The sequence below is a fragment of the Pelmatolapia mariae genome, linkage group LG16_19 (genome assembly GCF_036321145.2).
Source record: "Pelmatolapia mariae isolate MD_Pm_ZW linkage group LG16_19, Pm_UMD_F_2, whole genome shotgun sequence".
In the NCBI taxonomy this organism is placed as follows: Eukaryota; Metazoa; Chordata; class Actinopteri; order Cichliformes; family Cichlidae; genus Pelmatolapia; species Pelmatolapia mariae.
In genome coordinates, this window is record NC_086241.1 from 50,771,614 (window position 1) to 50,784,890 (window position 13,277).

A 13,277-nucleotide genomic window follows, 5' to 3' on the forward strand; every position below is an offset into this window, starting at 1 on the left:
TTGAAACGGTTATCAACATTAACAGACTGAACTGGACTTAATAACAGGAGTGCATATAATTTTAGTAAATTATTCTGGTGAGTATCAGCTGCGCTGGGTATGTAAATCGGGCCATCCAGCTGCGGTGCTGATCCGATGCCACTCGTGCCAAAAAATCCGGACAAATGTCACTTGATCAAGGAGGAAATCTGCATCAGATGAGATCAGCTGACTTTGCGTGTGCGTGCGCTGTGCACAGCGGTGTGTACTCTGTGTGTTAACAAGAAAAACGCATATAAGAAAGTGGTGCGCAAAAGCAGGCTAGTGACAGAATTGATGCGCATTATTGATATTTGAAGCACGTGTACCTGCACATTAACACACGGGTACTGTGGAATACATTTTTTACTCACCTAAAGCGCTCGTGCTCTCGTCCACTCCCCGCAAAAAATTAGCAGCTGTGCGGCGTCTGTGGCATCGGTGCTCTCATCGCATGCAATGGAGTAAAAATCAAGAGCACAGCTTTATCAAACAGCTGCAGTTTAATGTTGGCTGACGAGTCTTCAATGCGTTGCACAACTAGATTTCTGGACATGCTGACGTTGTTGAAGTCCTGCACTTTTTCCGGGCACGTTATTTCGGTGACTTTAACGAGGCCGTGTTTTATGAGGTCTCCATCCCGACCTCATATTGGAGCCTTTTCCTGGACAATTTGAGCACAAAAAAAATACTGTTGCTCACCCTGCAGGAGAGCTACCATTTGCTTTAATTTCTGCTCTCCCTCAGCAACAGTGTAGGATGCATAGGCCTGATGTTTGGTTTCATAATGACATCGTACATTATACTCTTTCATAACTGCCACAGTTTCAGTGCAGATCAAACAGATACACGTCCCCATGAATTCTTTGAAGAAATATTCACTCTCCCACCTTGTCTGAAATTTTCTGCACTCACTTTCTACCTTTCGCTTCTTTGGTTCTGCCATGTTTAGTAACTTGGGGGTATATTTCTTCTGTGATTGTACTTTTTGGTGGAGCAACTGCCTTGATCAACAGCAGCTCCCCCTGGTGTTAAAACTAAGAAGTGCAATACACTCAAGCAAAAGTTGAAGTGCGGGCCATATTCTATTCAATTTATAAAATTACTTGCGGGCCAATTAAAACTGGACCGCGGGCCGCAATTGGCCCGCGGGCCGGACTTTGGACATGCCTGCCCTAGAACAAAACAAACAAACAATTAACAGTTTTCACTTGAACAGCAGGTGGCGGTATGTCCCGTTCAATAGTCTGTTCATAAAACTAAGGAAGAAGAAGTAGGAGCAAACTTGAATTTTTTTTTTTTTTGTCATTTCGGTCCACACTCCACACCAGTTGGTGGCGGTAATGCACCATTTTGCTGTTTGCCAACCGCCAGTAAACCCTATACAGAGGAAGAAGAAGTAGGAGCAAACTTGCCCGCCAATTTCGAAGGATGTAAACAGTGTCGTCTTTCTGCCTCTGTTAATCGAAATGTTGTGAAAAATATATTTTACCAGGAAACTGAGGCAAATTGGGCTGTCGACAATGAATTCCAGTGGGAAAGGTAGCGCAGCACAAATGCATGTTTTTGTTGTTCAGCTAACAGGAGTAAAATTAGCTTAACGCTGCTATGGAACTCGATGTCAGGCATTTAAGGAAGCTCTAAGCATGATACTTGAACGCTGTATTAATGAAGCTGTAGCTCTAAAAACGACTTACAAAGCTAAATCAACATCTAATATTGTCATGATTTTGTTAACAGGGTCTGCTGATTCAGCTCATCTTGCTGCCAGGTAATCATACTTTGTCACGACGTCTGTTTTTTTAGTTTAAAACGCTAACGCTACAAACTGAAAAGGATAACGGTAAAATGAAACCAGAGCTGCTTCGTACTAATATGACCCTAACTCTGTTGCAACCAAGAAGGATCAAAAGCAAACTGTTTCCCCCCTTATGATTAGGAGTTCAGTGACTAAATGTAATGACCAAAGTAAGATATTTGGTCACATCGTTAGGACTGATCTCTACCAGGGCTGTAATTTGTATGGATTAGCAAACATGCAGGCTCACAAACTGTATGCAGCACATTTGTAGAGCAGTAAAAGTAAATTAAAAATGAGCCAATATAATGAAATAATGCACGCAATAATGCATGGTGTTGTTGCTGGTACGGTGTGTGGCTAATGAGGTCTTTGCCACTTTGACTGTTATTTTGATGCTTTTGGAAAGACAATAGTTATAGTTAAAACAACCATGTAGTAAATTAGCAGCTGCTCTTTTTAACAGTGTTTAACTCTTGCCATTTTCACCTTAAATATCTTGCTTTATGTCGTGTTATTTTCTGGCCTTAAAGCAGTGAGAGCGACTCCATTAAAGTCTTTGTCAGAGTGCGACCTCTGACCCGGGACACTGGGCTGACCACAGATGGCGATCAGAACCTGTGTCTCTCTGTCACGTCACCAAACACCATCCGTTTGCTCTCAAAACCAGAACCACGAACCTTCACCTATGATCATGTTGCTGATATGGACACCACACAGGTTTGAGGCACATTATTGATTATTCTGTTATAAAACTGCCACTGTCACTGTTAAAATTAAGTGTCTAAATTTAATTGGACTGATCTGAGATGTAGCTTTTATGGCTAAAAAAGTAATTGTAACCTTTCTACAGGATGCTGTATTTTCCAGTGTGGCCAAGAATATTGTTGAGTCATGCATGAATGGATATAACGGTACAATATTTGCCTAGTAAGTGATCTTCCCGTTCTTTACTTCATAAAATCAATTTATGGCACAGCCAGTCTTCAGTGTGCTTAATGTGGATTACCCATTTGGTTCCTTATTGGTCTCCTCTTTTGCAGTGGACAAACAGGCTCTGGAAAAACCTTCACCATGCTTGGTGCGGCTTCTGTAATATCACTTACATTTTAGAATAAGTATGATCGAACAATCATATAACCTAAAATAATTTCTCTCTCTTTTGCTTCAGGGCCATCCGAGCTGGATAATTTCACAGATGATCTAAGGGGGGTCATTCCTCGAAGTTTTGAGTACCTGTTTTTTCTCATCAACAGGGAAGTGGAAAGGGTGAGCTCTAACATTTTATTATCTTGAAAGACATGAACCTATTGTTCAAATTTGTTCTTTAAATGAATTTTTCACTTGTTTTCCCCTCCCCAACAGTCTTCTCAGTCCAAGAGTTTCCTCTGCAAATGTTCATTTATTGAGATATACAATGAACAAATTTATGACCTTCTGGACACGGCCTCAGCCAGCCTTTTTCTCAGGGAGAACATCAAGAAAGGCGTGTTTGTTGAGGGAGTTGTGGAGAAGTTTGTGAACTCAGCGGCTGAAGCGTACCAGGTATAAAGTCCCAGTTTGTTGTGACTGATGGTTCTTATGTTTACTGTCTAACCAATTAGAGTGCATGAAACCTTTGTATTCTTGTATGTGAATTATCCAGTTTCATAAAAACAAAACAAGCTGTGGGACTGTATAAAATATGTGTTTTAAACCATTTAGGTGCTCTCTATGGGCTGGCGCAATCGACGTGTGGCCTCTACCTCGATGAATCGCGAGTCTTCGAGATCCCACGCAGTGTTCACTATGACTCTGGAGTCCAAGGAGTCCATCAATGAAGTGGTGAACATCCGAATGTCTCAGCTGAACCTGGTTGATCTGGCAGGGTCTGAGAGGCAGAAAGACACACACACAGAGGGCTCGAGATTGAAGGTGAAGGCTTTGTGTCTTAATGCCCTCACACTATTGGACCTACATTGTTTTCTGGTCTCTAAAAGCTGCTGTCTGCTCTGCTTCTGTTGCTCAGGAGGCCAGCAGTATCAATCGTTCCCTCATGTGCCTTGGCCAGGTGATCATGGCGCTGGTGGATGTGTCTAATGGGAAGAATCGCCACATCTGCTACAGGGATTCAAAGCTCACCTTTCTGCTCAGGGTATGTGTAGATGCAAATTCAGGAGGATGTAGCATGGAAATAATAGCAGAGGAATTGCAGACATGTGCCACGGTCATGCATTATTGTTGCAGTTCTTGATTTTTAAGGTTTTCTCTCTTTATTTTAGGTCTTAAATTGCAAATGTGATTTCCTAGGTTGTAGAGTATGGATTGCAGTGAATATATGAGATTTTTAAAATTTCACAGTGTAACTTCTGGGGAATTATATGTGAAATAATGTTCAGATATATTAACAAATCTATTGTCACTGTAATTTCAGGACTCTCTTGGAGGGAATGCCAAGACTTACATCATAGCCAACGTCCACCCTGGTTCAAAGTGTTTTGGAGAAACATTGTCCACCCTGCAGTTTGCCCAGAGAGCAAAGTTGATCAAAAATAAGGTATAAGTCATAGGAGCCAAATACTTAGTTAAAATGAATTAGCAAGTGTGTCTTGATTTCTCACTACAGTTTTTTCCTATCTCTGTATAATTATTGTGCCTTGCCAGGCTGTCATCAATGAAGACACACAGGGAAATGTGAAGCAGCTGCAGGCTGAAGTGAAGAAGCTGAAGGAGCAGCTTGCTCAGGCGCTCACATCTCAGGGAGTGGACTATGGGAGAGACGTAGCACCAGGGGGACCTGAACTTCACATGGGTAACAATGAATCAAACATATGTTAATGTTCAGCCCGTTAACAACTTGTTTAAACTGTTTTAGAGTTCAGCATAGACTAAGTTACTTTTTTCTTTTTTCTTTTTTTAAACAAATGCAATTCTAACCAATCCAGGCTCATCCATCGAGACTCATCATGATGTCTCATATAAAGCAAAGTTTATGTCTGCTGTTCGTTTGTGGAAGAAACAAGATGAGGAAAAAAAGGCAAGATGAAGCTTTTATTTGTTTATTTTGCCACATATTTTAAAAACCTATAGTGAAACTTACAGTTACGTTTGACTGTTCTCAGGCGCTACTCACCAAGGTGGCCCAACTAGAGGAGGCCTGGGCGCAAAAAGACAAGTTTATCCATTCCAGCCGAATGATTGTCAGGTTTCGAGAAGACCACATCTCTCGCCTGGAGAAAAAACTGAAGGCAGGGGAAAACTCGCTGTCAGACAAGGACTCTCAGGCACTGATTGATCAGCTGAAAGAAGAGATTAAGATCTTGAAGGATCAGGTAAAAATGTCAGCCCACTGCTTAAATTAAAGGCTTTGAAACTATATCTGCATATTGTATACATGCAAGCTGTAGGAGAAACTAAAATCAAAATACATTCCAGTGGTATATATATTTTTCTTCATATAACATCATGGCAAAAGCAAGGTTACATGTGCCATAATTAATTTCTCACTTTCTTCACCACCACACTCTTTATTTTTTGTAAAACACACTTCTGCCTTGAACAAGGTTGAACATCACCCAAAGATGACTCGCTACGCTGCGGAGAATTACAGCCTCAGAGAGGAGAACCGTCAGCTACGTTCACTTGAATCAGTGGTGACAGCTCAAGAAGTTGCAGCCCAAGTTGCTGTGGAGATTGAAGAGGCCTTTCAGAAAGCTGTGGAGTCAGAGAGACCCACAGAAAGTAAGATTGCCATCCAAAAAGTGGAGAATTATGTTTGAAAAATAAAACTGAATTATAATATACTGTTGTTTTTAATTATCACTTGTTGCTCCACAGCTTCAGAAGTCTCTTCAGCCTCTTTGGCTACAGATACCACCTCGGCAGCGACAATTGAAAAACTCAATGCCAAGCTCCTTCAGAAACAATCAGTCCTGACAGGCGCCCTTCAGGCTTTTGAAGAGTACAAAGATGTCACCAAGTAAGAGTTAAAGAGGTTCTTTAATATAAATCTGATGTTAACATCCCTTCTACCTCTTGTAGAAGAGGTATCATATATGAAAAGACAGCTCAGCTTTGATTTCTGTGTCAAAAATGTATTTAAAATAATTTTTAATATGTATTATTTAAATCACAAATATTCCACCCTAAACTTCACGTAGCTTAAAGTGGTGCTTTGTGTTTCAGGAAGCAGATGGCTCAGCTTGAGTCTGACAAACGATACCTCGAGAAGTCCAACAAACATTTGGAGAACATTCTGGAAGCTACAAATGCTTATAACAAACAGGAGGTTTCTGAACTGAACCGTATTCATGTTGAAACTCTAAAGGTTAGTCGTTGCAGAAATTACTATATAACTATAAGGTAACATTAGGTCCAATCTCTATTTAGGATTATGAAAAAATGAATTGAGCTTCAATAATGAAATATCTATTGTACCAGATTCTCAGCACTCCCACCAGAGGATACAACTTGCGGTCCCGCCTCGTGCCGCTCTCCAGCCCGGAGCACCTGAATGGGACGGACAATAATGAAGACGGCATTTGGTCGGAGCAGCCTCCATCAGACATGACTGAGATGGCCCTGACGGAGGAACTGCGTCAAGTGCAGGTAAAGCAGTGTGGATTTTTGTCTGCATATACTATACAAACAAAATGACCGCATAAAGTCCACTTATTGTGTTAAACTTTTTCTGATTTGTCATCAGGATCAAGCTAGCCGCATCCAGGCGCAGTTGAATGAAGAGGAGCTGAAGAACAGCAAGCTGCTGCAAGAAATCGCCAAACTTGAGGAACAGGTGGCTGTGATAACTCAGGAATCTGACTGCAAGGACGAGGTAGAAATGTTTAACTTGCATGGAAAATTGGAAAATGTCCTTTTTAAAAAAAAAAAAAAAAAATTCCCTGTCCTGATTTCCTGATTATTTACACTGTTGTACAGCAACTTTCTACTGAAAGAAATAACTGGAGTAAAGATCAACTCGGTCTGCAAGAAACTATTAACAACCTGCAACAGAGCCTTCAGTCTGAACAGCAAGCTGCAGAAGGTTAGTCTGTGATGTTTCTGCTGATTGCATGAACTTGTGCTCATCTTAAGAAATGTAAGAACTTTTGACTTTATCCAGCGATGGGAAATGTTTGCCACGGTCCTTTTGCACTTCTTTCAGTTCTGAGGAGCGAGATCCATGACCTGCGCTTGGTGCTGCAGTCGTCCGATAAGGAGCTGGCCTCTGTGAAGAACAAGCTAATAGACAGTCAGAGTGAGCAGCAGAGAGAGATGAGTCAGCTCTCCAACAGTCTGATCAGCACACAGCTCCAACTTGACAAAGTCCAGTAAGCATGAGTCAAATACTGGGGTGGACAACATTTTTTCTTTTTCTTAGAGAGCCATGCTGTGTAGAACAACTGAACTGAAGTTGATGAAAATGATGCTGAATTATGGAAAGTCTGTTTAAAACAAATCTGTGTTGATGTTGTTTCAAAAGCAAGAACTTTCAATTCAGTTTAGGTTTGTGTTAATACTGATAAATGTGCCTTCTCCATAAATTCATTATAATGGTGCTGTGTGTTACAAAACTGTGTGACATTTAGCTTTATGGGAACATCTTTCAGTTAAGACTATCAAATCAACTCACGTTAAACATGTAGTTGAAGAAAAATGTGTGTGGCCATCACTAGAAAACTGTAACGGTTCATTACAGAAAAAAGTTTGCCCAGTTCCCTCTGTTTGAATCCAGTTAAATAGCAGTAAAGCAGCCAATAAAGTAGAGGGGGCTGGATTCAAGTGGTTCTTATTTTTGCAGTGCTGTGGCCTCATTAGTAGGTTGATGTGCTCACGTGACAACATCTTCATTCCAGGCTGGAGTGGGAGCAGCTTCTGGAGCAGCATCGGACACTTCAGGATTTGTTTGACCAGCTTCAAGCTGAGGCCAAGTTTGAGGCTGATCAGGCAAGACAGCAGCTGGATGACAGGCAGAAGGAGATCGACGAACTGAAAGCCGAGATCATGGTGAGTGAACTCGTAGGGTTTATGACAGCTTTGTCTGAAAATGTAGCCATGATGTTTATTTTCTATCCTTGATTTCTATTTTTTATTTTTTTTATTTTACTGTAGAAATTGAATAATTCTCTGCAAACTGAGCAGGAGCACACAAACACCTTAGTCTCCCAGTTAAAGGAAAACAAAGAAAGTACATCAAAGTAAGTTCTGCACAGTTAAAACTTTCAATCTTTTTTTTTTCTCCTAAAATGTTAAATTACTACATTAACATGGGTCGCTTTCCTATCCTTCAGGGAACTTCTTGAAACAGTGGAGCAGAATACACAGCTCAAAAAACAAGTCTCAGACTTGATAACACAAAATCAACAACAGGTCAGTCTTAAGAACATTGTGTATCTCTGCAAATAAAATAACTGTCATAAACGTTTTTGCAGCCTAGTTGTTAAACCTGCTTGTTTAATTTTTGTTTCAAAGGCGTCCACTCTTGCTGATCTTGAACAAAATCTTGCCTCGGCCAAGGAAAGCATAAAAAGCTTGGAACAGAAGACTGAGCAGGACAAAGTAAGCCTCGTATCTTTAATTCCTCAAATATGGCTTCTGTATTTCTACTGCCCTTCTAAAAACTGCTTGTAATGTTTTACAGGATGTTGTTTTAGACCTTATTAACCAAACCAGAGACCTCCGCAGTGAGCTGAGCCAGAAGGATCAGACCATTGTCCATCTTACTGAAGATATCAGAGACCTCACTGTAATCTTATTCCTACTTTATCCTTATACTGTTTGCTGTAGTTACCCTTTATGTTACACAACCATTTTATAGTGCATTTTTATACAGTTCTTATTGCTCTTCCAGGCCAAATGCAACGCTGCATGCTGTGAAAGGGACAACATCAAGGAGCAAAACTGTAAGATGCAGGAAGAAATCTGTGACCTGAAAGAAACTTTAGACAGGAGGGTGGCATCCAACAAAATAGAGGTAATGAAACGACTGTAAATGAATTTGTGGTGTTTTGTAGATTCATCACAAGTAATTAAGAGCAAAAAATAGAGTTAAATGATACAAATTGTATATATTGTGTGTCTTCAGGTTGAGGTTTTGCAGGAGGAGATTGTTTATGCCACTGAAGAGGTTGAAAGGCTTACTAAAGTCTTAGATGAGCAAAACAGCCTCCTGCAGGCATCTCAAGAGCAAACAGCCAAGAAGGATGTCATTATACAGAATCTGCAGCAGAAGGTAAAGTTTTTTTATTTTGTTTATTTATTCATTTAAGTCAATCAAATAACACATCAACGTTACTAATTTCCCTAATTTCTACCTTTTACCAGCTGCAACGACAGCAAGAAGCTGTCGAGAAAACCATCAGGAATGGAGCTTTCCAGCCACCCGTTGAGCCAACAGTAACGCCTAAATCGTTTCCTCGGGTAAAACCTGCTTATGTTTTTAAATACGATTTTAAGTTTTTAACATCTACCTGGTCACTGGTGCCCAAATTTAGCTTAACATCCAACAACCGTGGTTACCCAAATTGAGAAGCTGCAAGTCATGGCTCAGTGGTCTCATGGTTAACATGTTCACCTTGCACATGAAAGATCTCTAGTGCGACACCAGAAAAAGACACAAAAACTAAACGTCAGGGTGTCACAAGCTGAAGTTAAGTAGAGGCTTGTGTCAGAAAGTGTAAAATCTTTGCCTATCAAATATGTGAATCCATATGCTGTGAAAGTACCACAGTACATTTGTATTGTGGTACTTTCACAGCATATGGACATGTGGACATGTGTGCTTGTTTAACCAAACCCTAGCCCTAACATACCTGGTGAATGTGAAGAAGTTAAATATCCCTTCATAAATTTATGTTTTTAAATTTGCAGTTAAGAACATAGCATATACAAACTTTCTTGATTATTTCTTTTTTCCCTCTTTTTTTTAATTTAAGACGCCCCGTACCCCTGGAAGTTTCAACAGAGACCTGAGCCAGGTGCTGGAAATCCAGGAGCGGGAGCTAGAGAATAGACGCTCTTCCATGATGACCATGGAAATTCTTTTATCAGAGCTGAATGCTGAGAGATCCGCCAAAAATGAGGAAATCGAACGGCTTAAGGTATATTTATATTTGTGGAAAAATTAATGAATCTATAATCTTTCATAATTAGACTGATTTATATCAAGTAGCTTTGTTTTTATAGATTAGAATAAGTTCTTTTTGAAGTTCTTATTGAAGTTGCTGTAATTATATATTTTTTATTTGCATTTTTCATGAAATGCTTGTCATGAATGCATCTTATTTGAATATATACAACATTCATATACTATATTGTATACTGTATTGCCTTTCTCCCAGACGCAGCTCAGTGAGAAAGAGATGGTTCGAATGGAGATCCAGGCTTTGCTTGATAAGTTTTACACTAAGCAGAACCAGATGACCCCAAATGGAAATAATAATGGGTTGAGTATCTTGAAGATTATGCAATCCTCAGGCCACCGATAATGAAAAAGTATAAATAAAATAAATAATGCTGCCTTGCATGTGTTTCAGTGAAGAGTTGAATGAAGCCTTCAAGCACTCCATTCTTAAAGAGCTAGAAGAGGAGAGAGCAGAGAAGGTCTGCATCTGTTCTTCTGCTTTAAAATTCTATCATTAATAAAGTTACCGATAATTTACTCATTTCCTGTTTCTCTTGTATTTATTAACAGAGCAAAATGATGCAGAAGCTTTCAGAAACTCAAAAAAAGTAAGCATCTGCATGGATTGGTGTCATCAGATCGATCTATTTGCTCTTGCATTAAAAAAAACTTTTTTTATGCTTCAGATTTTACAGCTGGCTCTGTTTTCTTTTCCCCTCTCTGCGATAAGATTGCAGGCGCAGGAGTCTATGTTGGTTCAGTCTCAGACCTGCATTCAAGAGCTCACCACTGAGCTGAGGAACCGCTGTCTAGAGCTGAGAGAGACGAACCAGAGGGTAGTGGAGGAGGAGAAATTAATCCAGGTAAAAATCATGTGCCTTACAAAGATTGTGGTATGCATAGCCGTCTCATTTTACATCTGGAACACTGGGTCCAGATTTACAGAGACAATATAATATTTTTAAGACCAAAACTGTTGCCAACACTGTTGTTGTTGTTTTTGTTGTGTTTTGTTTTTCTAACATTTGTTATGTGTAGTTATTTATGAGTCCTTAAAGTGCAGTTTTAAAATAATCTTATTTTTTTTGTAACTATAAATTGGGGATTACTCCTTTATGCTCTGCCTGACTCTGCTCTGATCAGCTGGTTGATTCTGGATCTTCCCTGTGGGGGAAGTTCAGGTGTTTCTCGCCTCTCTTCTTTACTTTTATACATTTTCATTTATTGACTGTTATAAATGTTGATACGGATATCGGTAAAGAGCCAGTAGCAAATATATATATATTGCTATGGGTCGGGGTCTAGCATATTGTACATTTGTGAACCTACAGGTGGCTTTTGTGACTTCTGCAACTTTTTGTGCTTTCTTACAGGAGATTGAGGTTCTCCGTAAACAGAACATTAAGCTGTCTGAGGAGAATGGAAAACTTGTGGGACACAAGAATCACAAACAGAGGATTGAGTATCTCGTTAAGCTTAAAAAGGACAACACAAAACTTCAGGAGGTAACTATGTTCTCTTCTAAGATTAAAGAAGGCTTTTCTATGACCAGGTGAATACTGATAACTCATGACATCAATCAAATTTGTGCATTTCTTTGTTTTCAAGGAAAACGAAAAGCTCCGAACGGAGATTAGCTTAATGCGAGAGAACACTGGATGTCCACCGCTGGAGTTAAACCTCTGATGCTTTTTTGAACAGTCAAATCTTTTTTCTTTTCTTTTTTTTTTTATTAATATAAGTTTATGTTTTTTCTGCCATAATGTTATTCTACTTCTGTTTTTTGATTGAGGTTTTTTGGACTTTGACACTAAACCTCTGTTAGTGCAGGTCCACCTTTTCTTGGTCCTGTTAGGTTAGGTTGATATCACGTTGTTCTCTGGTTATGGAGTTGTGTTCACATTTTGTCTGTGTGTATGCTTGGTGCTGTGTTGTATGACTGAAGATTTGAATTTTGTACATGGCGTTGTTAGTTGCAGTTTTACCATTGTACTGGTGTATATCCAATGAATTTGTTTTTCTTTTATTTTTTTAGCACAATGAACTTTTTTTTTTTTAAAAATACTGCAATTAAATTTTTTCTCTTTTCTAAGTTTGAATGTCAGTATTTCGGAGCCTGATCCAAATGTTTTATTTTATCTGAACAACAGCAGGAATCCCCAAAATTATCCTTGTTAAACCTAAGAATGTCATGGCCCAATTGAATATAAAGAATTTCTGCACCTCCCCAAAACTTCAATCAGAAATCTGATTAACACAAATGAAGATGAAGTATCTTCTCTTTGGCTTCACAGTTTCATTTTTATCCTCTTAATTTTCTATTTACTTTATTTGCAGTTTCTCATTTCCTACCTGATAGTTACTGCTCCATTCTACCTGTTTACTCACTAATGACAGAAAATATGGGACAGAATACCTGGTAACTTAAGTCCTTTGGATTTGTTCTATGAGTTCTGATTACTTCACTAAATTCATGGCCCAGTGGGACTTCCAAGCCCACACCTTAGAAATCACAAATAAATATTATGCAAAATATTAAGTTAACACAAAGGCTTACATCTGTATAAGAAATGTGTTTGTGCACTGTCTCATGTAAAATGCCAAACATAAATCTGATTTTGAAGCTGTCAAGTATGTCTTTAGATATACAACATCCAAGCTAATTAGCTTTCAGTGGTTTAAAAAAAGATAGTCGAGATCACCTAAACAGGTAAGTCATAATTGATAGCAATTTCTGTGATTTTGTTCTTTAATATAGAAATATTTTATTCGGTTGCTATCGTTATTTGTGACAAATTTGTATACATTAATTATCTTCTTGCCTAGTTCCACATACCAAAGTTATCACAGTTAACTAAAATGTTTTCATTTGTAAGTCATGTAAAAACAAATCAAGAGCAGAAAAATTAAAATTAACATACTCATAATAATAAAAAACATTAAAATGAAGCGGAAATTAAAAAAAAAAAATACAATAATACTATGACTAGTACAGTATTAACTATAACAATTTTGGTTACCCTGTTCGTGATGTGTCTTCTGTGGGTGCTGATAAGTTGTTTATAAAGTTAATTTAAAAAACAGACAGAGAGAGATAGGTAGACTTGCAATTTTTATTCCAACCGCCAGTGGGAGACGTCAGAGCCTCGCCTGCCGCACGTGCTTTCGTCTTCATGTTACCCGCTATCACAGCGAAGTGAGGAAAAGAAAATAACTGGCGCAAAATGAAGAAAACATTTACCGCTGAACAACTATCGGACTGGTTCACTTCAGGGACCAAGTTTGCAAATATTAAGCTCACAGAAGAAGTGGCTGAGAGGAAGTCAGACGATGAACCATCGTCGAAAGAGAGCAGGTATA

At 39.0% G+C, this 13,277-nt stretch overlaps 2 protein-coding genes across 2 annotated transcripts in view; both read left to right on the forward strand.

Moving 5' to 3' along the window:
- The first annotated feature begins 1,477 nt into the window (after positions 1 to 1,477).
- Positions 1,478 to 11,943, forward strand: kif15 (kinesin family member 15). Its single transcript, XM_063498841.1, has 35 exons — positions 1,478 to 1,560; positions 1,759 to 1,789; positions 2,350 to 2,536; positions 2,670 to 2,746; positions 2,860 to 2,897; positions 2,988 to 3,085; positions 3,182 to 3,361; positions 3,521 to 3,730; positions 3,825 to 3,950; positions 4,230 to 4,352; positions 4,460 to 4,607; positions 4,741 to 4,832; positions 4,918 to 5,127; positions 5,359 to 5,536; positions 5,633 to 5,774; positions 5,981 to 6,122; positions 6,236 to 6,403; positions 6,501 to 6,629; positions 6,734 to 6,839; positions 6,960 to 7,125; positions 7,651 to 7,801; positions 7,907 to 7,992; positions 8,086 to 8,164; positions 8,267 to 8,353; positions 8,436 to 8,540; positions 8,646 to 8,768; positions 8,880 to 9,026; positions 9,119 to 9,214; positions 9,730 to 9,894; positions 10,135 to 10,238; positions 10,330 to 10,396; positions 10,488 to 10,525; positions 10,648 to 10,780; positions 11,291 to 11,422; positions 11,526 to 11,943. The coding sequence occupies exons 1-35, from the start codon at positions 1,542 to 1,544 to the stop codon at positions 11,601 to 11,603; spliced, it is 4,161 nt and encodes a 1,386-aa protein (XP_063354911.1). The 5' UTR covers positions 1,478 to 1,541; the 3' UTR covers positions 11,604 to 11,943.
- An 876-nt stretch (positions 11,944 to 12,819) lies between these two features.
- The window catches only part of tdrd9 (tudor domain containing 9), a 32,907-nt gene continuing 32,449 nt past the window's right edge, over positions 12,820 to 13,277 (forward strand). The window contains exon 1 of the mRNA XM_063497004.1: positions 12,820 to 13,272. Coding sequence (XP_063353074.1) covers positions 13,142 to 13,272 — 131 coding nt within the window. The 5' untranslated portion in view covers positions 12,820 to 13,141. The remainder of the gene's footprint in view (positions 13,273 to 13,277) is intronic.